Source organism: Rhea americana, unplaced genomic scaffold, assembly GCF_003343005.1.
Source record: "Rhea americana isolate MKP2758 unplaced genomic scaffold, rheAme1 scaffold_117, whole genome shotgun sequence".
NCBI classification, from domain to species: domain Eukaryota; kingdom Metazoa; phylum Chordata; class Aves; order Rheiformes; family Rheidae; genus Rhea; species Rhea americana.
Genome location: NW_028185228.1, coordinates 2,960,758 through 2,987,030, shown reverse-complemented (window position 1 = coordinate 2,987,030; position 26,273 = coordinate 2,960,758). Strand labels below are relative to the sequence as shown.

The window sequence follows — 26,273 nt, the reverse complement described above, 5'->3', positions numbered from 1 at the left end:
ATAGCTAAAAACATTGTAAGAGACAGATAAAAGATCCAGTGTTTTTATGTCACTTTACTGTCTTGTACCTCACAACTTGTCAGGACAGAAGATTTGAATGTCTGGTACAGAATACACTGAGCTTAACTCCACCGTAGGGTAAGGGCACATTAGAGACATCCGAGATTGTTTTAATAAAGGACATTGGCATGGATGAATCATAGAACCAATAAGATTGGAAGGGACCYCTGGAGATCATCTAGTCCAACCCCCATGCTCCGCAAGGTCATCTACAGCATGTTAGACAGGGTTGCATCCAGGCAGGCCTTGAAGAGCTCCAGAGAAGGAGACTCCACAACCTCTCTGGGCAACCTGKWCCAGGGCTCCGTCACTCTCACAGGGAAGAAATTCCCCCTCACGCTCAGGCAGAACTTCCTGTGCTTCARTTTCYGCCCATTGCCTCTTGYCCTGTCACAYRGGACAACTGAAAAGAGTTTGTCCCTGTCCCCTTGACACCCTCCCTTCAGGGACTTGTACACACTGATAAGATCCCCCCTCRGTCTTCTCTTCCCCAGGCTGAAGARGCCCAGCTCTCGCAGACATTCCTYATAGGGCAGATGCTCCAGCCYTCTGATCATCCTTGTAGCCCTGYGCTGGAGTCTCTCCAGTAGCTCCATGTCTCTCCTGTCCTGGGGAGCCCAGAACTAGAGACAGGACTTGAGATGAGGCCTCTCCAGGGCTGAGGAGAGGATCACCTCCCTCGACCTGCTGGCAACACTCTTCCTAATGCACCCCAGGAGACCATTGCCACAAGGGCACATTGCTGGCTCAAAAGTSTGCAGTAGAACTGATTTGTTTATTATAACAGCAGTATATTCAGATAAGCAATGCCATAGTTTAGTGGGGACTAAAAGTGCTGAGTCTGCACAACCTTTAGCGATTTCCTAAGTGAGATGCATATTACTGGCTATTAAGCACAGCACCAAAGACTCCCAAGATATGGAATCTCAAACGAGTTTTGGTTTTCTTTCCTACTGGTAGCATGCATCTTTGTTCGTAATCTATGCATGTGCTTGATGCCTTGCACAGCTCACTGAGAGCAACTGATGGCTCACAGCAATTTGAATTTCTCTTGGAATCTRATTGACTGTAAGAAATTTAAATATTTGGATTAGATGCTGTCAGATCTATTATCAGATCAACCACCTTCTTTTTAAGTCTTATGGTATTTAGATCTGCATAGTGGCTGGTCTGAGCAGGGCCTTTGGAGCAAGGCTTCAACAGAAAAGTGTAACTAATATGGGAAGAGCTCAGGTTATATACAGGTATATTGTCAAATGACCTCAAAATCTATAATAAGAATCACTCATCTTCCAGTCATCAAAGTTCATGACACAGCAAATCTTATACAAGCTAACTTTGAAGACCAAAGTTCAGCTCAGTGGCTCCAGGTTCTTCAAGTTGTCTTTTCTGCTCCATGTGACAGCTCTTCATAAGCCATTTCTTAGCTGCTGGGATTCATATGAATGCAGCAGTTCCAAAAGCAAGTACAACTAACTCAGTGATACTGAATTTGTATGACAGGACATTGACATTTTGTCAGAAGAGTGTAACCCCAATGCGCAAAGTGGCTTTAAGCATCCATGTGGGATGTTGTGCTTCATTAAGCCTCTCTTTCTTTACAATGATAAGTGACATGTCACACAGATCAGATAGACAGCTTGAGAAAAGCCTTTGTAGGGAAAAGTGTTCTAGAAATTTTGTGGCCACTGCCCTGTGAGGAAGTGCAAACAGAAGGTCACCTTTATGAACACCAGTTCTCTCTTCAGCCAGTCGAGAGTATGCAGGAAGCTTTTTTAATGGACGTCTCATTTTAGCAAAAAAGCACCTTGAGAAGCAGCAATTGTTTGAGTAGCACTTGCCACTTTAGACAGATCTGTCAAAACAGATCATTAATACAAGTGACCACTGTAAAATCTCCTATGTTAAGAAAAAAMATATTTTTGAAATGCAGGAGCTGAATTTGCACAAGCTGGGTATAGAATTACAATGGAAAATCCTGRATAATGCAGAACTTTACTGTAAGGTGAATGTATTAGGTGCATAAAAAATGCAGTGGTAGCATGTTCAAGTGGTCCATCCATTATAAACTTGATTGCTGAACACTGCCCATACCAAATACTTCAAGGAAACATCAGAGCATTAAAAGATAGACACTAACAAATGACACAAGACAGATACTGGAAGGTATAGAATTCCCATTGTGATTCAGCATATGTATATGAAAAATTTTAAATAAACATTAGAAAATAAGAAGAAAAAGAWCAGCAATGAAATACATAATGTGAATGAGTAGCATTTTATAAAAGGAAGGATCTAAAGTTTTAATTCTGAAAACAGTTCATATACATTAATGATGAGGCAAATTTTACTACAAACTATTAAGTGTAACTTTGTCTTTGTTATCTGATACCAGTTTTTTATTATTATTATAATTTGAAGGAAATTTATTCAAATTAAGCAAGAAATAGCATGTATGTGTACAGAAATATCTATGCAGTAGTCAGAACATGTTGGTAAATGGCAGTATGCCTACTGACAGAGTGTTTCCCAGTGGTAGAGACTGATAAAYACTGGGTCCTTCAGCTCTCCATAACTGTACTCTGAAACATCTGAATACATATGTATTCATACATGCTTATGCAATGAAGCGCAATTCTACTTACATAATATGATTTGTTTCACATTATATTTAAYACCAGAAAGCAGGACTCTTTCTGACTGGGGCAGTCTGCTTCTCACTGGGTGAGAGAGAGTCAGGATCCCTCAGSTTTATTGCCATTCTGTAGTCCTAACAGCATTGCCCTCTTTCTTGCACAGACTCAGTGAAAAACCGCCTTTCTCTAAAAATACCTTGTATTTTGGCAATCTCTCTGAAAAATGAGAGAGAAAAAACTTTGCATCCCTTCACACTAAGGAGAGATAAGAGACCTAGATAACTCTTTACCAGTGGAAGGTCTAAACACACTGCTTGAGCTTTTTATTGCTAACACTGGTGAGTGCTATAYCCTGAGGGCACCGTCCGCTAAAGCTGACCCTTGTGCAGGTGCCTCAAAGAGAAGAAATCCTAGTGGCACTTTCTTTTCCTTAAAAGCCAAAAGTGTCCATGAGATTCGTTCATTGATGTCCATTGGCCAACTCCTCAAAACGAAAACAAATTTGGGAGCAAAACTGCCTGTGCTGAAGTACACTTGTATCACCTTCATTCTAGACAAGTACTTATGTATTCTTATTAATTCTTTGCTGAATTGTATAATGAAGAAGAAGAAAATACTGTAACTTTTTTGAATTGTGTAATGAAGAAGAAGAAAATACTGTAACTTTTTTTTTTTTTTTTTTTTTTTGCATACCTAATGGATGAAAATATTCTTAGTAGATCTGTCAGCTAGATCTGATAAATTAGGACCAAAAAGGACAGTCAGGTTATGCAGTGGAGTTCAACCATAGCAAAATATATGAAGGTAATCAAATTAGAAGATATTTCTTAAAATCTATTTATTAAAACCTGGAYCAGAGGAGAATGGCAGGAAAGGAGTTTCCTGCTACTGTATGAGACTCATTCTAAACGCTGATGCTCCAGCCAATTTAAAAGGCTGAATTCTCCTCTCTGTTGCTAACTAAACTAGCAACAGAGTTCTAGTTCTTTTAACTACATTTTCTTAACATGATTAAAATTTCTCTTGACATGCATAAGAGAAATTCTGAATTCAGAAAGAGTGGAAGAGATAGATAAAAATATCTGTTAGGAAGACCTGAGAGAAAAAGATCACTTTATATATTTCCTAAATATGTAAAATCATACCTTCTTCTCAGGCTATGAGCAGATGGACAAGTTATGGTGAGATGAGCAAAGACAGTACGAACTTACTGAATGCCAGCTGCTTTGCAGTAGCTGCCTACATGAGGTGGTTTTTACTTCAGCATAACAGCATGCATATGAGTAGTTACCACAGAGTACCTGACACTGGATGAGTCTGCACTTTCTCTTCTCTTACCATAAGTTACATGACTATAACCATAATAAGTGAAAGAACAGAGACAAAACTTCCACTGACTTCAACTAAAAACAAGGTGTATCAAGATAGTAAATACTGTATTTTAAATTACTTCAGGATTATTAAGAAAAAAMCAGGAAATTGATAAAATCATAATTAAAATTAGAAGAACAATAAATCTCTGGAGAGTGATATGACAGAGTCTACTCAGGGAAATCATGTCTGTAATAAATGACTGAACATCTAAATAAAGCAATGAACGCAGCTTTTATGGGATGGTTTAAACAGGCCTTTGGCAAGTTCCACTATAGGAATTACTGCAGTAMGTAAATAGCTACAGTCTAGGAGGGATAGCTTTGAGGGAAATCAATATCTGATTAGGAGAGAGAAAGCAAATGATTCGTTTTCATTATGCAGCCAGTTTACAGAATAATCTCATATAGTTCCATGTCTGGATTCTTGTTATATTCCTTAATTAACAGGAAAAGACAGAAATAGTAATGTGGTAAAATTTTCAACTAACATAAAATTAGTTAAAGAGCTCAAGATCAGAAGTGACTGTGATGCACTGAAATATATACGTAAGATGAGTGGACCTTACGATGTCAAAGAAAAATTTGTGTTACCAAATGGAATGTAATATATACTGGAGGGAAAATATTAAAGAGAATATAGCTGTAAATTAGCTATATAAACTCAAGAAAGGGCCTAAATATTGCTATAAACAGATCAATGAAGAACTTTCCTTCATATGCAGACACATGAGAAAGAAAATGCATATAATTTGTTAATGCTTTTGTATAAATCAGAAATTCTTCTTGTCTGGAGTACTGTGTATAAAACACTTGAAAGACAATGTAGCACCAAAGTAGGTTAGGAAAGAGCAACAGTGGTTTGCTCTTGGAAGAAGAAATAGGAAAGATTCAGATTACCTTCAAGATTAATTAACATAATCATGATAAGTCTGAAAACCACAAATCTAAGTCAAGGACTGTTGAAAAAAATCACAGACAAACTGTCTATTTATGTGGTAATCCAGGTTAGGCAAAGTTTTCATAATTAATTTTTGCATTTTTAGAAAGGAAGTTAAACTTCATGCCTCAGRATGCAATTTCTTGCTATAAGAAAGCAAAATGAGAAATTATGGAAGAAACATTCACTTACTGTTTTCAAACTGCCTTCTGAAGTATTTGCCCCTAGCAACTGCTGGGTTATAAAGCTACATGGACCTGAATAGTGCTGGGTAGGAAATGGCTTTCCTATACCACAGGCATTTTCAAGGTTTCAAAAGTGTTTCTATTTGCTAAACAGTTCAGAAAAAAAGTCCCTCAGAGTTAGTTGTCAGTACATCTGGATTTTTTTCCTCAAAGCATAAAAAATGATGGTGCTCAGTTCTGGTCTCCAGAGTAGTAGCTTATCTGGATTCATCATCCCTGAGAATAGGATTTGTATCCTTGATAAACATATTTTACTATATTAATAGGAAATATGTTAGTTGGAGTTAGAAAGAATCTAGGAAAGAAAGATAGATGATTCACTGGAGTCATTGTGAATAAGGACTACTAAGGTAGTCCTATCTGAATAGTATTTGTAGGAACAAATTCCTAATACAGGAGTTAACGATAGCTCTTGTCAGTAAGATGTAATACAGTTAACTTAGGAATTTGTTCTTTCTCCACATTATCRAGGAAAAAAGAACACAGTTAAGAGTATCTGTGATAGCCAAACATCACAATTTCTAGTTCATCATTCTACTTTATTTAATGCCCTTCTCTGCCCAGCTAAGATTTACTACTCACATTTATACTCAGCAGGTGATCTGGCTTTTTGTCAACTGCAGACCAAATTCTTTGGCTAATCTATCCATCTTTTTGTTGCATTTCAAATACAAACATATTGCTCAGCTTCTGAAAGAGCAGTGTAAAYGATGGTCTTTGTGACAGAAAGAGATCTCTTTTTTCTCCTAAAATTTGCAGTACATGCCATCAGAAAAGTAGTGACCAAGGTGAAAATTCAAACAGATTGCACGATAGGGTGTAACAGCACAATAATTTTTCATTCTATTTGTAGATGAGAATTTAGCTAGTTATATGTGCAGTGCAGGTGAGGATGGACCTCTGCCTGTGCTCCTCTCAAGATCAGAAGTGTGGTGAGCTGGCTGAGCAGAAGTCAGGAGGGTCCTAGAAGTGCACTGCACAGTAGCTGGAAACTCTGCTCAGAGTCTCCAGATCTGAGGTTTCTGCTAATCTGGGCTTCCATCCAACACACTTCATGTGGCAATGTAAAATATGCCTTCTGAAAGGCACTGAGTCTTCTAATGTAGTTTCGGGGGAGGGGGCGGGAAGGGAAATCCTCCGTAATGACAGTTTTATGAAAGACACAGATCTAATTCTTCGCTGCTTTGATATACATCAGCTGGGAAAGCAAGGTGTCTGCAAAAAGGACCAGATCCTGGACACTGTGCCTCTTTCCACTAACTCTAGGCATGAAACAATTTTTCACCTACTGAGCACATCCCTAAGATACTAAAAAAATATTTTATTCTCAAATGAGAGTAAGACACAGAAACCATGAAAAACATTTGAAATGTGAGTTTCTCCCTCCTCCTCCCCCCCAGCCATTGATAGATACCATATCAATTCAGTTAGAGCCTTTTCCTTTTTGATCTGTTTTATCCCAAGGGGCTAATTGTTCGAAACAAAAGAATTTTTCATCTTAAGAATACCAAAGAGGCAGAGATCAGCAACCAAACCCAAAATGCAAGCATCTGAGGCTGTGCCTGCTCCCTCCTTTGACCTCATGACCCTTGATTTCTTTCCTGCACCATGGCACATCTTCAAAGGGAAGATCTGCTCCTGCACRTTTCCTTTCCAGTTGCTCTGTCACAGCAGGTCCAGTCATACAGCCAGCCTGGTGCTTGCATTCTTTACTGGGAAGTAAGGGCTCCGAATTTGAATCTCTCTCATTTCTTTTGCCGGAAAATGCTAGAAGTGCTATTCGAAGGCAGAGGAGATCAGTGCCACCGCTTCTAGTAGACATGTTCTAAAAGAAAGTGGCATCTGTAACTACATTTTTAGAAGTCTCAGTCCTGTAAATGTAGACGGGAGAATGGGTAGTGCCTGGATTTCAAAGGCACTGAGGTGYGAGCCTGGCTCAGCTCTATCAGAATTTGAGAAGTAATCTGCAAATGCAGGCATTTAGGTACAGTTCTCCCATTTAGCCATCTCAGTTCTTTTGATAAAACATTGATACATTTTCAWAGTATCCTGTACTGCTGCAAGCGATATTTTATTGGAATCCCACACTGAGATTTTAGTGGACTTTTAAGCTCCCTCTAGAGATTGAATACTGGTTTTACATCATAGCTTGCTCTGGGTGCCTCATTCCCAGTTGTCTAGACTGGGAACTTGCTTCTTCTTCTACTTYTTATTTTCTCCCTCTTTTCTTCTTTTTCTTCTTCTTCTTCTCCTTCTTCTTCTTCTTCTTTTATTTTTATTTATTTTATTACTCTTATGARCCTTAATAGTAAAAAATCACATAATTCTCTAAAACAGTGATGTTTTGTAACTTCTAGTCTCCCCTTCCCAATTTTCCCATCCTGTTCAGGTCTATCTATCTTTGTAGCTGTTTATTTGAGGTGAGAGGAAGGGGAAAAAAAAGAAAAAAAAAGAAAAAAAAAAAACCATTCTGCTGCTGTCTGTGCTGTATAAGCACCAGGGAGGAAAGATGACTTTGTGATTAAAGTTATATATGAGAACCTAGAAAGCTGAATTTTGCTCTCTGCCCTATCAATAACAGAGCTGAGTGACTATGAGGAAATGCTGCATCTATCTGATCATGAATTTCCTCATCTGACAAAGCAATGTAATGGCTTTATTGCGTAACATATGTATGTTTTGAGACACCTRCATGAGATGCTTGTATGTAGGGGCTTAAATTATTCTTGCTGGTATACACATTATTAACTTTAGATGTGGAAAAATAGTATTTTTGCTTCCATTTCAGCTGCAGTGAAAAAGGAAGAGGAGAAGAAAGGTAAATCAATTATTTTCACTTGACTGAAACGTCTTTCAGGCTTTGACTGCTGTGAGAAATATTTCTTTYGTTCACTGATACAATTGCAATGACATTCACCACCTCGTGTGCTACCATCAGCCGGCTTTATCTATTCCCACTGCGATAACACAGTTGTTATTTCCAGTACTGTTAGCTCCCTTTTACCGCAGGCCACCACAGCCCAGTATCAGACACTTCATCACTCTGTTTGGGAAGAAAATGAAAGACTTTTGTTATCATGTTAGAATTTAGCAAAGAGAACAAAACTTCCAGGGCATCATGCRTGCTGACCTGACTATTCCTTGCAGAATGTGCTTTCCTAGGTTCATGTAATTTCCTCTTTTCAGATATGTATGTAACATGAATGTAAGATTTGCTGAAGTCTTTTTTTTCGGTATTTTAACAGTTCAGTATTCAGTAGAAAAATCTACTCTGAATCAGAACTTAAAGCATTGCCTGAAAGAGTTTAAGATACTATGCTTATCAGGCCCTAAATGTCTTCTTTCTTACAGTTTATTTTATTTCAACTGCAAAAAAAATGAAATATTAGCATTTTTTATAATATATTTAACTTTATAACCATATATTGGTTCATGAGCCATATGTTACTCCTTGAATTGGGAACAATGCTGGAATTTTACCATCAATTTAGATTTAGATTTTACCATAGATGGTTATTTGAGATTTAGTACTGAGTAAATGGGAGCAAAAATGGCTATTTACTTCTGAAGTTTGCTTACGGGCATTTTTTCTTTTGTCATTTCAAAAGGATTTAGAGCTCCTGTGATTCATGTAGTTGAATAACAGAGCCAACCATTACTCTCTATTCATGAAGGGATTTTTAATCCTGCTAATTTTTTTTCTGTTATCCCTATACAGAGTTGTTAACTGAACTGGAAAAAAAAAATGGTAGTCTCAACTATACTAACAGCTCATGAGTTAAATCTTGGCTCTGTTGATGTTACTGGCARAATTCCCATTCACTCCACTAGAGCCAAAATTTCACCTCATGTGTTTAATGGAATAATAAAGTTCATTTTGGTTATCAAAAGCAACCATGCTTAATAGGTATCAAACAGGATGTTTTGTCCAAAGATTAGTTTGCATCAACTGAGGCATGAAAGGTAACCCATGAAGCAGGGAGAATCAGAAATCTGGCAGTCACACTTACAGCCACTGATTCTCAAACATCAAAATGTTTGCTGTGGACACACTTTTGAACTTATTACATGGATTGTTGCCTCCTCAGTGGAAAGAAAGGAATGAGGTAATTGCTAACTGTGGAAGAGTGCTACCGCTGTGAGGCTTGCAACAAGTTATGCGTCCATTCATTTACACAGAAACATCAAGGGAATTTGTTTGAAATACCTGCTGCTTCCCCTTAGTTCAGTTTTTCATATGTTAGGATTTTTTTCTCCACTTAATCATAATCTTCCTCAACAAAAAATGATTTGAAAGTGCATGTWTAATGAATATTCTTTGAAGTTGCAAGGACTTCTATCCATTTCATTTCCCTTTTTATATATTTTCTGCTAAAAATACCACCTTCTTATTTTTTTATTAAGATGGTTTTGCCAACAAGTACTTTCAAGCACGTGGCTCAGGGTAAGGTGTACCTCATCCTGGAATTAACCACCAGCCTGCTTCACAGAAACATAGATGTGTGAGCTGAATAAAAAGTCAACTTTGGTCACTCTTCTAATTTCATATTTTTAGTTATTCTTGGATTAAACCTCCCTCTGGTTTTCTAAGGTTATAACCAACATTATCAGCAAGGTAAGAATTGATAGTAGTGAAAGAATAGGCCAGTCCTGATATCTTCCAGTAACTATGGAAACCTGGCCATTCAGTGGGGTTCTTGTCTTCAGCAGAAATCCAGTAAAGTGAGCAACTGGAAAGAAGCAACATGGGCTCTTCCCAAAAATGAACATACCATTCTTTAACTTTCACATTTAGCTTCACACTTTTTGTAAGTCCCACACAGAAAATATTGCATGTGAGCAGCTAACTCTGAGTATCATCAGTTTTTATTTATTTATTTATTTGTGCTTATTCTGTTATTAGCACAAATTGCCCCGGCTGGATGTGTATAACTCTGGTGATTAATTGGCAACATTTGCTGGTTTTGCTTAAGGGTACAATATTTTTCAGCCTGCTGCAAAAATCACAGCAGTGGCCAGACATTGTTCTAAACTGATTGGCTCATTATCCAAATATTGTGTTAGTCGCATGCACAAGTTCAAATAGCACTTTATCATTTCTCATGCGAATCATGCTGCACATAGGCACTGTTCTGTATATGAAGCTTTCTCCAATTATTCCTTGTTATTCAAATACACACCCCTCATCTATAAAAGCAAGAGTAATGAGCAATATAGAGTGACAAGCCGTCATAAAAAGAGAAGAGATGAAGATGGAATGACACTTTCTATTGATGGCACATTCTGTATATAGCATAAATCAGACATGAAGGAATTTGAAAGAGAAGGAAAAGAAGAAAATTAAGCTGGAGAAAGCTTATGCATTTCATTGATTCCTCCAAGTGTGAGTAATACTAATGAGGAATTGTTAGACACAGTCCATGCATGAAAATGATGCATTAGCCACTTCTATTTGAAAGGTTAGTTCTCTAAGACTTTGTGACCCAAGTCCTAGAAAATAAAGTCAACTTCAGCTCCCAGCATCATGTTATGCCTTATTTCAATACATGTGAGATAGAGGAGCTGTCACAAAAACATATACAAAGTTGTCATTTTCTAAAGGGCAAGAGATAGCAACCTTTTTTCATGAAGAAAGAACTTTCTAACATCCCCACAGGCAAATTTTACTGCAAGCACGTGAAAAATTTTAAGTCTTGCTCATAATTCAGAACATTGCAAGCAGCATTTCAAGTGAATCAGAATAGACCTAGGTCTATTCTACGTAGTGGTCATATCCACATGCACATGTATAAGATGGATCTTGAAATTGTGTAACATCAGTCAGCTACCTGGGTTGGTCAGAAGCTGGCTTCTTTAGGCTCCCTAGAGCTAATGAGAGAGAGAGAGAGAGAGAGAGAGAGAGAGAAGTCTACAGAGGGGCAAGTCCAAGTGAACATCTAACAGGGGCTAGGTATCTTCTGGGGGAGTCTCATTGTCTATATAGACTATAGATTTTGTCTATAGATGACATGAATACTAGCAAGCTAAAGAGATGCAGAATCTAATTCCCTGTCAACGACAGCAGGAATTTAGTTACGATTTTGAGCATTATCACTCCAGCACCTTACTCTTAAATTCATTTAACAACTTTTAAAAGTCAAAAATACATTCAACCTATAAATATCATCAGTGATAAACTGAGAGAAGTTTATGCAGGAACACGTTTAGACCTTTTTCTAATAAGGTGTCATGGCATAGTAAATCTGCATATAGTCTGAGTGCAGCCAATTAAAGAAAGAAAAAAACAAAAAGTGAATAATGAATATATATTCGAACTCCAAATAACAGATTTTTGCCAGTCAAATAGAGGACAATTTCCTCAATTACTCCTGTTAATAAGATCCTATCCATTGCTTGGAGCGCTGGTCTGCATACAGAGTGCGGTATAAACAGCAGAGTCCCTTTTCAATGTGTGTAAAAAATCAAGAGGCTCTCCAGACTGAAAAAAGTGTACATCACTGTGTTTCAGAACTRTTTAGATTTGGTGTAGACCAGAAAAACTGGAAGGTAGCCTTATGAATAAAGCAAATGGCCAAAGCACTGCAGGATTTCTGTTCATCTGAAAATACCACTGCAGCAATATGAACCACATCTTTGTTGTGTAGTTTATTAACATGCCTCAAAGCAAGAGTGTAAAGTGATTATTAGATGCTTTTGTTTAGATACAATTAGATGCTCACTCAAACACGCTCCTAACAGGATGCATAAAGAGAAGAAAAGTAGAAATGTTCTTTAAAAGCATTTCCTTAGAGTCATAATTTCAATGTTATGTATGAGAAAATAGTAATCACAGTTGCATACATACTASCATGCTGTTTAAATTAGCGGTGCTATTTTGGCTGCACATTAAGGCAGAAATCTTTCAAGAAGTAGCAGTCATTGAACTAGCCGCAAGGTGGAGCCCGAAGGATCCATGAACTGATCCTCAACACGGTCACTCTAAATCAGATTTAAAGCAAAATACTGCTCTCTTTATACGACTGAAGAGCATTTTACAGGAGACTTAAGCCACAGACCAGGTATTCTTCAATGTAAATCCACTCCTGCCTAAAAATATTTTTCCTTTAATAGATAACTGTGGTTATATATTTAAAAAAGATCGGGAAACTTTGAATTTCATGCTGAAGCAACAAAAAGCAGACACATTCAAAGAATGTTTATGAAGGTAGACTTTGCATGGAAAATGCTCTGAAAAATCTACATGAATTATCTGCAGTTTGCTTGAACTCTTCTTACTGTTTCTCAACTATCTGAGAGGGTTATAGATAATGTCCATTTTGCAGGGTTATGTGAGACTTAATGATCAGATACATAATTTCTGTTAAGATACCTCGAGGAACCAGGCTCAGGTACTTTCTATGGTTTAGATATGTCAGATACAGTAAGACATAACAACTCTACAGCCTCCAGAGTAGCCACTCAATGTAAATGGAAAAGTAGATAGATACCTGTATTTTGTCTATTACAAGGAATATACTTCAGGTTTAGACAAATAACTTTTTGCTAGTTTGGTGAGATTCACTCCCACTCACACTAAAGAGATCTAATTAAATATAACAGATATATTTGGATTAATCAAACATAAGATTCTCAATTAAAAAAAATAGAGACCATGGTAAAAATATTGATTAACAAAAAAAAGAAAACAAATTGCAGTGAAAATAAGGATAGTTTATTGTTATTTATTTTAACAAGCCTCYCAAAACCTTTTAATATTTTTTTTCTCTTATAAGAACATGACAGCAAAAGAGAGGAAAGGTGAGCAAAACTAAGCCGTCATTTATGGACCTTGATAGTCACTGTATCTCACTCACTGTACTTAAATGGAGGCACTAATTCAAGCATTTTATCTCAAATGCTTAGCATCAAGCTGGAAATCCATGTTTAGCTCCTTAACACCTATTCTTTAAAGTGCATAAGACTAATGATGCTAACTTGCATCAATGTTCTTAAAAAATACCCACAATTTATTCTCAGCAAGATTTAACCTAAACCTTGCCATTGGTTATACCTTTGTAATCCATTCAATGAAAAAATCAGAGTATACTTTTAAACTGCAGAAAGATTTCAGTCTTATTTAACAGCAAATTGCTGAAAAGTATTTTACATTTATAGATCTTGCATCATGTTTCAATAGCAGTTATGATTGCAACTTATGTTAATCATTCTTACTTGCCTTGAAACACAACAGTAATTTATTCGGTCCCTGCTACCAATAAATGGAGGGACTTAGGCTTGTATTTTAATGATTATGCAACAGGTGTTATTTCTGAAGAAAGGATGATCTGTATAATTGGTGGCCTGTGTTGTTACTATAAGTTAGGGATAATACATGTATATTGGCATCATGTCAGCAACACTCTCATCTGTCAATCAGCATAATATACCCGAACACCTGGATATTCATATAACACATGGTTAATTGGATAAAAATTTCCCAAGGCAATAAACTATWACTTTATTGCCCTGTGCAAAGACAGTTGCAAATGACTACTCAGAGGTATGCTACTCAGATGCAGTTCCWGAATTAACTGTGCTTGTAGTGATAATCTTCTTCATTTCCTTTTTTATCTATCATTTTCAGAAATGTGCTCTTACAAAGTTGTAATTAAAGCAAAAGCAGTGATCAACAGCATTTCATGAGGAACAAAGATGGCTCAGGATGTTCTGCCTCTAGAAGCTAGTCATTAGTCCTCTGCTTTAATCACCACATTAATTTGGGTTGCACCCTGGGAAAAGTCCATTTTCTCAAAGATTAATTATTTGTCATTTTYTCCACTCCTAATATCAACTAATCTCTGCTCTAAAATCTGTCTCCTCTAGCTTTCTGTGAGGTCATCTTATTCTTGTCTTAATGATCTCTATTTTACACTTATTTAATAAAATATTAAAATATTTGGTCATCCATCCGTCATACTCTTATGTGAAATCAATTCATTGCTAATAAGGATCTCAACAAGAAAAGTACATAATCAAAGCATTTCCATGAAGTTTGGACACAGCGATGTAGTTTGACATCTAAGTTTCAAATATTAATGATTAACAACTGGAAGAGGTGCCACTTTGGGCTCTACTTAGCTGTATAGAATGGTACTGGTTTGGGTATAAACTAGGGATAATATTCAAAAAAAGATTCACCGGGAATCTTTAGGTCATCACTCTAACAACCTACACATCTCAGTCTGCACAATCCCATTCACCTACTCATTACTGGGCTAATAATCTGTGTTGGAATAAAGCAAGCTGCAGTTTGGCTATATTTTGCCTTAGTTATATGCAAAAATAAAGCTAAAGCTTAGATATTACTAAAAATAGTCTTGTTAAGTATAGTCTCCCYGATCTATATGTTCCCATCACATAATTTCAGGGATGAGCACATGAAAATAACAGGAGCTGAGAGAGYTATTTAGAGGGAGCTCTTCAGGCCTTTCACCACATGTGCCAGAAGGTGAAATGCCTTAACATAACACATGTACCTCATCCACATTTGACTGAAATTGTATTCTTTTCAGCCATATCGATGGAAGATTTGTGCTTCTGGGATTTTAAGGCTCGTAGTACTTTAAAGACATTAACTTTTAGTGCTATCATATGGAATCCTTGTGTTTCAACAAGACATATACTTCCCAGGACATTTTAGCTGCTTAACTAACAAACTGGGAAACAGAGAAAGATCCTCCCTACAGGCACATATCTCAGATTCAAGCTGAGGCAATTCTTCTCGTTAAAAATCATTTTAAAAAATTTGGGAAGTGTCTGTACAACTTTACTACTTCTATTATCATTTACTCCAAGCTAAAGTTTCTTTTGCCTCCTCTCTCTGGGTAACTTTTTTGTTTTTCCCAGTTATATCAAGTATTCTTGAGTTGACAGTCAAAAAAGAAATCTCAAAAAAAGAAACTATTCTAGACAACAACAGCAAAATCCCCCAAAACCAAGAGTCAGCTCATTCTTCACTCTCCAGCCCTGAGGCATATGGCAAATCACACAGCAAGGACATAAACAGCCTGTCTGTATGGAGGCAGATATCTTGGAATTGTGGTTAAGGAAATAAGGCAGAAGGAACTGTGAGAATAGCCTGYCAACTTTTTGATGGAAAGTGCTAATAGAAAGATCAGTTTGCTGTAGGTGTTACTGGCTCTTGGAGCAATGGTTAATTATTAATTGTAATGGCAAACCATGGCATTTTTAGGAGGTTTTAACCTTAGCAGTTTACCCTTATTGTCATCATTAGTCAAAAGAGTCATGCTGAAACAGCAGCCCCAGGTAGTCTGCGGTGCTGCACAGCCCAAGATGAAGACTCCCTGCTAATAAATAACAACAAGAACACTAGCTGGGAGCTCCAGTTCACTTCGCTGCTCCGCTGCAACCCTTCCAGACAACCTTAGACAAATCACTCAGTATTTTGTATCTGTCTTGTTCATATGGGATAATACTTCCCTAACACCTGGAGAATGCTAGGTTTAAAAAAAAGTAAAATGGACTCGGTATGAAATTAAGAGATTCTATAAGGACAAAGCTTACGAAGAACGAACTTTAAAATAATCATATACTAACGCCTCTCTGTTCATCCGCCACCGCATCCTTCTTACTTTCTTTGCTTTGACCCTTCTATATGGTAACTATTGGCCACATACTACAAAGCAATTTCCTAACGTAGAGCTGAGGACAGGGAGAGTCCAAGCTATTTTCTTCATATGATGAGAAAAATGAGAAGCTGCTCTTGAATAGGGTGATTAATCAACATTTAAAATATTTTTTTTCCAAAGTTGTTTTTATTTAAGATATTCTGTACTGATAAAATAAAAGGAATATTTTATTCTGCTTGGTTTTTAGATAACACAGTTTCTCCACAGTCTGAAGAACCTTACCCTGACTAGAATAAAATTATTTCATTCAACCTTAAATTAAAAGTGCACTGATAATTAGGCAGAAAGAGGTGGCATTTTAAGTTCTTGAAGTCTGTAGTATTCCCACTGAGTTTTGAAGTAGCAATGTTTTTTAGCTTGTCTAAAAGCCCATTTGCTAGTTTATCTGGAGTTAGTTTTCAGAGAGAATGAGGTTAGCTAGCTGCAATAAGAGAATCTAAGTCTTCTCCTTGTTTGTATGCTGTATAAACCAAAAGTTTTCATGGAATCCTGAAATTCCATGAAAAGACTCCTGTTGATTTTGATGCACCTTTTGGTCTGTAATGTTACGGATGTTACAAGGTCATGGCTGGATTCCTCTAATGCCCAATCCAAATTCTTTTAAAACAGGCTTTGTGCTTGCTTTAGTAAGAGGTATTTAGCCTAATGGAAAGGGAGTTTCTTATTTATAMTATATGTGAAACTACACAATAAAAATAATTTTCATAGCTATAATATATATTATTATTTTGTTATTCTTTACTAAAGCAAATGATTCTATCTTTATTTCCATTTCCTGCAGAATATATTCTTTTCTTACTGAGTGTGCACACTCACAAACATATTTGCTTTCTGAATAGTAAGTGACCGTTATCCAGATGGAAATAGATATGTTATAATAAAAAAAAAAAAAAAATTGCTTTTAGCCTGACCAATTTCTGGTTCAATAAATCAGAGAATTCTTTTCTGAATCCATATCTGAAGCTAATTTACAAAAATATACTGTACATAATTAATACCCTTCTGGCATTCAGAATAGTAGGCAAGAATGAAACAAAATTTAAAGTGAATGTGAAAAATAGCAAGACAACTATCAAGCCTGGTTACCAAGATTAATTGAAAACAACAAAAAGTAATTTTTTAAAAAATGAACATTTTAGCTGGGGATGGAACTGGATAATTTCCATTTATCATATTCATGTCATATGTAGCTTTAATTATTTCATCAAAGTTCCATCTGCTTTTATTAGATCCAAATCTGATCCTTCTTCTTCTCTAATATGGTTTAAGTGTTAAACAAATAAAGATAAAATACTTCCTTAGGACTAATTTTTTACCAAAAAAAWAAAAAAAAAAAGTGAAAAAAAAAGTTATTTACCCAGCGGTAATCCCTTTAACTAATAATATCAGTATGACTGTTTGAAGTGACACCAAGGATGCATCTAATGTGATGATCTGTCTCCACCTCTGATCAAAACATCAAATGCCCAGGGAGGAGTATAGGAATAAAACAATCACGTAATAGAGCCTCATAACCTCCTGTGATCTCAGCTCAGGGATTTCCTAAGCCAGAAGTTGTGTTTAATAGTTCTTTATAGATTTTCCTCTGATTTGTCTATGCAATTTCTGAAATGATGAAATTTTTCAGCATCCACACATCCCTGCAGCATGGTGTTCCACAATTTAACTACACACTGGGTAAAAATACTTAAAGATAGAATCTGAATAGAATTGCATTACTTTCGGTGCAAGATACTTCATAGAATGAACGAGAGCATTAGAACACAGCCTTCCATCTCTTACCATTTAATTTAATTTAATAAATAATTTAATATATAATAATTATATTCTATTTATATTCTAAAATATTCTTTTTTGGCTAGGAGTGGTCTAAAAATCAGAATATCTGTACTATGGAAAATGTTAATACTTTAAAAATTAAACTAATGTTCTTTGGTTTTCATTTGGGGAGGCTCTGTTGATTATACAAGTCATTTGATGAGATAATATGACATATCAAAAAGATATGGCTTAATGTTGAACTGACTAAAATCATAGTAGATTTGGCAAAACATAAGTGTTTGTATTTATAGCTAACAGACCCTCAAAAGTTCACTTCAATTTTTTTCCAATAAAATATAGGCAGATTTCATCATACCCAACATATCCTGTGAAAACTTTTGATTCTAGAATGTCTTTTGTTTTCATGAAAATGTGCAGTAGAAAAATCTCTGATTGGCTTGTGTCCATATTTAGTATTTTATGCTAGAAAAAGGAGGCCAGACATTTAGTCTAATACCAAGAACCTCAGTGTTCAAGTTCTGAGTGGATACTGGCACTATAGATTTGGGCAATTAATAACTCTGTGGATAATGTGGACAAGGGCAACACAGTCACCTTCCTAAACTTGAGCAACCAGACCTGGACTGAGTTCTTATTTCTTTCCACATGAATTCAGGGGACTCAAGAATACTCTCCATGACTCATATTCACCAGCATGAAAAAAAAGAAAAGAAAAAAAAAAAGAAAAGAAAAGAAAGAAAGAAAAAGAAAGAAAGAAAGAAATACATTGGCTTCACACTTTTTGTTTTGGCTTTAGTGTTTTAAAACAAATTACAGATATGAAATAAGGATGCTATAACGAAAGCTTATTTGTAAAATTAAGTAGTGTCAGTAAAGAGTCTGTAAATGAATTCTGTCTTTATTCATACCTTACATTAGTGATTTTTTGAAAGTGTTGTAACACAACACAGTGTTCTCTGATAGTTATATCAGTCATCATACCCGTTTCTGAAGTTCAGATTTTTTTTCCAATTGCAATGAATTTCCATTAGTAAACTGAAATTCATAGCTGGATGGGCTTCTCTATCTTGCTATGTCTTTTGGCGCAGTGAACTTCCTTTCAAAATTTCAGATATATTTCATGGAAACTCTTCAATTGCAATAGAACTTATCTAAGCTTGTGTTGCTCAGGGAACTATTTTTTGTATGTTCTAGGGGAAGTTGAGGTAAAATAGTTTGAGCCTAAATTTACAAGAAGGGKTTTTTTTTAAGCACACAAAGATAACAAATGTGCCTTTTTCATAGGATCCCTGTTGTTCTGTTTCTTATTTCTAATTCCTCACTCGGGAGCAAGCATATACATCTAGTTTGTAACTTTAGTCTTTATTACTCTCTCCCAAAATGCTCCATTATTTCTGTTCTGTTCTGCACACCATCTCCAGTCATTCTCTCTTTAAATGCAACAGCGTGGATCAAATAGAGACTGCGTGTAAAACAGGAGCGAGCGAGTAGACATTCAGGAGTTAGATTACAGAATGGCACTTTTGCAAGGAAGACAAGTGAGCATTTCCATTTGGGAGCAATCTCATCACTCTTGGGATTTTTTTTTTTTTTTTAAAAAAAAGTATCACTCCAAGGGCATAAGGAAATCCAAGAATTCTTGACAGTGAAAACATGTAGTTTTCCACTCCAGGGCACACAAGCAGAACAAAACCCCACCCGCACAGCAGCTGCTTTCTGCCCTGAGGGGGAGCTGAGGAGCTCCGGGCGCACGCAGAGTTCGTGTTCTGGGACCACAAAGGCAGCTCACCCCCTGCTCTGCTGCCTCTCTCTGCGGGAATTGCTCTCCTTCATACGTGGCAGWCCGTTACATGCAAGCGGCAGAGGACTGACTCTCTTCAAAACAGCAGCCGCCTTGTACAAGGCAGCTGGCACAGCCAACGCGTTTCTCTCGGTATTGCGTAGGGCTCCTTGTGCTCTCTCTTTAGCTGAGAAGTGTTCTCTTAAGGGCGATGGAAAGCATAAGTTCAGTTTTCTGTTTTATCTCACCTAATTTGCCTGGAAATTGTGGAAAATGAAAGGGAAATTAAGTTATGAAGCTGAGGTACTGAAGTCTAAATCTTTTCATTTCAGAAGTGTATTATTAATTATGTTTTCAAATATGTCCTTTTGCTCCTTGAAGTGTCACTGGATCAATTTAAAACTCACCAACCTTACTAAAGCAAATGAAATTGCGAGGGACTCTTATAGGTCTGATTTAAATTGTCACTTCCACACTAAGCCAGCAATTATTTGTCTGATTTTGCCCAGTACTGAGCACGTCCTGGTCTGAATTTGCCCTACGTGGTTAGGAGCACTCCACTCAGCTCAGGTCAAGCACCCCGCTTAGCAATGTGGTTGCCCTCAGCTGAAAGAAGCACTRCTTAGTGGGGGCCACTCAGCCCACCCAGGGTGTGAAGAACCTCCTAACGATATTTGTGTCGAGTGGTGCCTACGTTCCTCGGTTACGTGCTTCAGTTAGGTGCCTGGGGCAGGTAGGATAAGTAAGACTATGTTAAAACTGTTGTACATTTAAATAGAGATATCTCTGAAGGCTTATGTTACCTGCCTACAAATATAATGAATAAATACACTAAATCCTGCATTACAGCCCTGAGCATATTAAAATGTGCTCTTTTTCTTTGTTTATTTCTAGCCGCCATAGAGAAACATCATGAACATAGTAAGTAAAAAGTTGATAAAGAATACTGTTACTTTTGCTTCTACGAGGAAGATATCTTTTTATGTGGTCAAAGTTTTAACAGCTAAAGATGAGATTCATCAAGACAAGTTGGCTCACAGGAAATTTGGGCTTGTGAACCTGGAACTGACTTTCACTGACTCTGCCTGGAATGCAGGACCCAGATGTGTTTCACAAGTCCCAGCGTGCATGAAACCATTTTCCAGTTCCTTGCTGGGATAATATCTATCTTTGCGCTGCATCTCCATGGCCTGGCTCCCACTAGAAAGAATCAAGGCACATAGAGATAAGAAAGAGCATTCTCTGATGAGGYCTCTGATCAAGACTATAGAGAGACCTCACTTGCTACACAGATTGGACATAGCTGCTGTAACTCAGAATGAAACATATTTTCACATTTCCTCTGAAATGTCACTTGTTTTTCCATTTCACAATGTTATTCCGTGGATATCTCACTATTTTTAAATAGCACAATATTGCATACAGTTTATATTTTGATACAATTTAATAATTGTTTAATTTTGTCRTATATATTATATATATAATTTTATAATCTTTTTTACTGCTTCACAGTGTAGCTATAGGAGCAGTATGTATTGCAGACAAGTGATTCTAGACTAACAGAGGAATATGAAAAGCTATTTTTCCTCTATGTAATACACTGAACTTTCATTTTGTCTTCTATATCGAATAGTACCCCACTTCTGTTGCAATAAAATGCTTCCACACATTTTATATAAACATCAAGGAGAGATTTTCCTTATCAAAGATAAGTGATATTAATCAAAATAAGTAATGTAAGTAATGTAAATACTTAATAATTTTAAGTAATAATTTTAATTTCTTAATTTTAAGAAATTGTATGAAATTTATTTAAAAAACACAGAATGTAATCTTACAATTTCTTAAACYACATGAAAAAGTTCAAAATTAATTTTTCTTATATTATCTTAAGTTGTGGAAGAAAATGTTCTTTTAACCAAGTTCCTTTCTTTCTAACAAGATTTGTATCAAAAAGTTCTCAAATCRAATGCTAACATGTAATGCAAAGTCATCTCTTAAAATAATAATGAGATTTTTTTAAGTCTTCTGAAAATTAAAAGCCCTCTAACATATAGGTTCTTTTTATTTGCAGAACATGAACCTGTTAAACGTGAAAAAACTCCTTCTCAAGTTAAGTCAGGTGCGTTTTGTAATTTAATTTCTAGTTACTCCAGGCTCTGTTCAATAAGGATTTGTGTGATCTGTAAAACTGTGAGACTTTCTTGAGATAAGCGTTGTTTATTTTGCTTTGTATCATTGTTTTTTTCAGAGTTGGGAGGGAAGGAAAAATGATGGGGAAATTTAATTAAGAGGAGGCAACTTTCACAGTCTCTTACAGTTTCTGTAACTGCCTTTTTAAAACTGATGATGTAGGGCTTATAAAGTGTCAGTGAAACCAGTTACCAATGTGGGAAAGGGGATTATCTTTTACCTGTCCGTAAATCTGGGTAAATCTGGAATTGCCCCATCACAACCTTTTCTATAAACAACCAGTTGTTACACGAAGTAACGCCCAAAGGAAGGCGATATAACCCCACTGGGTTGCATATGTAGATGCATAACTTGAGTAGAGGTAGCATAGCAAGAAATGGAACTGAGCAATCAAAAAATTCTTGGCTTGACTCTGCACTCAGGTAAACTGTAAGTAATATCTAACTACAAGTGGCTGCAATGGGTCAGATTGGACCTCTTTCAAATCCAGGTCTTGTGCCTCATTGCACATTGGYATATGAGCCATTGGCACATGACCTGGTGAGGAGTTTGGCCTGATGTGGAGAAAGGAGGCTAAGAGGATRTTTTCACAGAAACTCAGCTGAAAACTCAGCTCTGAGTGGTCTTACTGGATGCAACGGGTGCTGCAAAAAAGATCCCATCGACCTTCGCTGACAACGCGGCTGCTTGCAAAAGACCAAGCTTTACATAAAAATGAAGTGTTCATGAATAAGTGATCAGATGAACTACTTAGAAGCCTACTTTCTCGGTAGAAAAGTCAGCCTTTTTTCCTTCATGCTTTTTTTTCCTGAATTGTTTTTTTGAAGGATAACAAATTTTCCTATGCATTTACTATTTTTCTTAAATACTTTTCTAGCAGAATATTCTGCTTGTAAGGTGGATATTTCATAGATATTTTTACGTTTCCTATCAGATTTGACTACCTTGAATAGCTGAATTAGTGAAGTTGTATTGGTTTTTCTGAGCCAGCAGGGGAAAAAAGGGAAAAAAAGGGAAAAAAAAAAAAAAAAAAAAGTTCCTCACTCCAGTTTTCAACAACACAGAGGTCAGGCTTTTTTTTGCCTCACTGACTACTTTTCATATATTAACTGCTCATGGGTACTTCGGGCTACATTGGGAGAAGCTTGTGCAGAGAGGCAGAAGCTATATTTGGCTCCTTCCCATTGTACCTTGGAGAATTTGTCCCAGATACCAGTATATAAATAAATCTGCATGGTGAGGTGTTTGCAGACATTGGGGCATCCTACCTCAAAGCAAGTACATTAGACTGAGGAGGAGCTTGTATAGCCATGCTATAGTATAGTATATTCCAGATTATAGTCCTTGGAATTTCAATGTTCGAGGTAAAATAAATAAATAAATAAGGACTAGCTAAATTTCCTTTAGCATAAAAGATTTTTTCTCCAGTGATTAATGATTGCTTTGGAAAGCAGTGGCTGTTTTCAGTTTCAGTTGATGACTGGAAATGTTAATTTGCAAGCATTGGTGGTAATAGTTCTTCTGCCTGCTGTGTGCCAAGGAGTGCTCTTGAGTTAGCAGACTGAATTATAAAACCCTCATTCTGCACAAAGCATTGGCCTCCTTTTTCATCTTGATTCACAGAAGCTTCAAACTATTATTCCGATACTTCCTGTCATCAGATTAAGAAGTATCACGTGAATGAGAAGCCAGAGAATTCCAGAAAATGTATTGTTCCTATAGGGATTTTTTTTAATTAAAGAATGTTCTGTGTGCATGTGTRAGAGCAGGTAAAGCAATAGAATTAATTCTTGATGTAATTCTTCTGAAACTGCCTGAAACACAGATAGATCTGTTGGCAGCTTTATTTTTTTTTCTATTTAAATTAGATACAACAGAACAAAAATGAATATTAATGGTTGGAGTGCTGCAAAACTAGAGCTCTGCAGAGGAAAGAAAATCTCTCCAATGAAATATTTCAGAACTTTATGCTTTAGCCTTATTCAAAATCAGAACAAAGTCTGAAATTTTAAAAAATATTCACAAAAAATGGTTTTTGCGTAATTTTTGTACACATAAATATTTTGGGGATTTGACAAATTCCTCATGATATAATAAATATAAACTGTAAATGAGAAATGAGGCAGTCATTATAAAATGAAAAATTTAAATATTTATTCTGTTCCAACCATAATACCTAGTTTTGGTATTATTAGAATTCTTTCACTACTTTTCTTCATATGGAAGTTCTGGTGAACTGAAATGATTTTGTGAAGCTTCCTGATCTCTTAAAATGTGTTTTCTGGTAGAGAGTGTTGTCTTTGGGTTTTGCTAATCCGTTCCTTCAGATTCCCTTTTGGTTACAGTCAATGCTTAGAAATGCAGTGAAAAAGTCATGCAGTCACCTCCTGGAGATCTGTCAGGGGAAGAGAAGCAGCAGCCTTCAGAGTGCTGTCCACTGCAATCAGCAGATCAATAGCTGCTGTTCAGTTACAGAAAAATAGGACAAATGCCAAAGAATTACAGCATATATTTCCAGATTAATGCAAGTTCACAGCTCTGTCCAAGAGATGCTCTACCATAATCAAAAGATGAGCTAATGAACAAATTTTCYGAAATGAATTTGTTTTGAAATATAAGTCTCACTCATACTTTTTTAATGGACCAGACGTGCAATTCTCTCATAGWCTCATATGATAGACTTCAGAGTAATTGTTGATATAAATTCTAACCAGAATTTTAAAAAGCAAGACCATTCTGTCTAAGGTTCAAAATAGCATGCGCACTTTTTGGATAATAACAAACAAATATAAGATCTAAACTTTTGAGCTGTACTTGTCATTAATCTATATGGTACAGGTAGAGGTAGTATGGTACACGGCCTACGTTTGAACTCAGCAGGCTGTTTTTCTTTATATATCAATAGATGGAAAACTTAAAGTGCAAATCTAAACCAATGAAATACACTGGCAGTGTATTAAAGCTCATCTAAGAGCACAAAGAGATACATTTTTCTGAACAGGCTGCTTCTTCAAGCTGCTCGTTGTGCTAGAACAACATTTCTAGTTTCACAGACAGCTATGAGATGGAGATGAGAGTTTTTAATGCACTGCRCTCATAAGGAACTGAAAATAACAATAGCTGAGTAAGGGGAAAAAAAGCTCTAAACTTAATTCAAGTGAAGAGAAATTAAATCACCCCCTACCAGATGACAACCAAAAAGCATAGTAATTCAAGAGCTATATTTTATTTCTGAAGAAAAGAAGAGATCAATAGCAATGGAGCTTTTTCCCTCCCTGTATTTTCCCCCATTAATACTGATTTCCTTTCAGAAACAAACAAAAAAAGCCCCCACAAACCACAATTTTTTATGCTTCATGTCCGTGCTTGCACTCTTGCTTTGCCATATGTTGGCACGTTATGGATGAGAAATGGACTGTGCAGCAATGAGGCTGCTTCTCTGTCAAGTGAGGCATGATAAATGTCTTTTTAGGACTCTCTGGCATTTTTATACTTCTAGAGATCTCAGTGGGCAAGTTAAAAAAGAAAAGGACACAGAAGAAAATCTTCGGAAATTGGACTTGCTCTCTACCCTCACCAAGAAGTTCTCTGGAAGTTACAGGCCAAATTTGGAAGAAATGCCACATATGTTGAGACCACTCAATAGTCTGCTTTCTAAATATGCTACTATCCACATATTTAGTCAGAATTCAAATGAGGGTTAAGGATCCAAATCTGGACACTTTAATTCCAGAGCACTAGCCCACACAAAAAAACAGCGGTTCTTAAGGTTTGCCCTTTGAGTCTGTGAAGATGCAGCAACAGGCAAACTGGGCATCTGCTAACATGCAGATGATCCCAGCCACTCACCCAGTTCCCAGTACCTCTCTCTGTTATCTCATTTAAAAAACATTTTTGGCTTCCAGGCTGGGAACACAGCTCATATGCAAGAGCCAAACAACTTACTTTGTGCATGCTCAGGCAGAATAGCCAGGAGGGTTTCTAGTGAGCTGGTGCTCAAAAGAGTTGGGTGGCTACAGAGGACAAGCCATCCCTACCCAACCTGACCTCCACCCTGCCAATGTTGCTTTGAATCTGATGCCCAGCAGAAGTCTTGGAGAAAAGGCAATGGGCCACAGGCATGTAACTGTAAACTGCCTCTATCAGYGAGAGCAAGGAGAAGTAGATGCTGAATGTGCTTTAAATGCATTTAAAAAGAAAAGTGATTATGTATGTGAATGTTGAAAAGTAGGGGGAGATCTGAGCTCAGTGAAGAGAAAAAAGGAAATAAGAGCAATGAAAGATCAAGAAGGAGGGAGTTTAAGTCAAACAAACTGGGCAGAGTGGAGATCTGAAAAAAAACTTTRTAGTTCCCACCTGCCCTAGCCATTGGGCATTTAAGAGATGTCATATGCTCAGAAAGCATAGTTCCACCTATACTCTGCCTGAAGCTGAACCCATTGGCCTGCTCAGGGGGAAAGGAAGCTGTCCAGGCTTGGTGGCTGCCACTGGCATGGGGCCACATTGCCTGAGCTGAACCATAGGCAGCTCCAGAGCATGTGCATTTAGGCAGCTTTTCTCATGAGATTTTTCACACGCT

The 26,273-nt window shown here is 36.8% G+C and overlaps 1 protein-coding gene across 1 annotated transcript in view; it reads left to right on the top strand.

Annotated features, from left to right (window-relative positions):
• LOC146600765 (uncharacterized) overlaps positions 1-26,273 on the top strand; it is a 129,060-nt gene that overhangs the window by 71,323 nt on the left and 31,464 nt on the right. Inside the window, exons 16-18 of the mRNA XM_085318713.1 lie at positions 8,040-8,069; positions 20,396-20,422; positions 21,576-21,623. Coding sequence (XP_085174839.1) covers positions 8,040-8,069; positions 20,396-20,422; positions 21,576-21,623 — 105 coding nt within the window. The remainder of the gene's footprint in view (positions 1-8,039; positions 8,070-20,395; positions 20,423-21,575; positions 21,624-26,273) is intronic.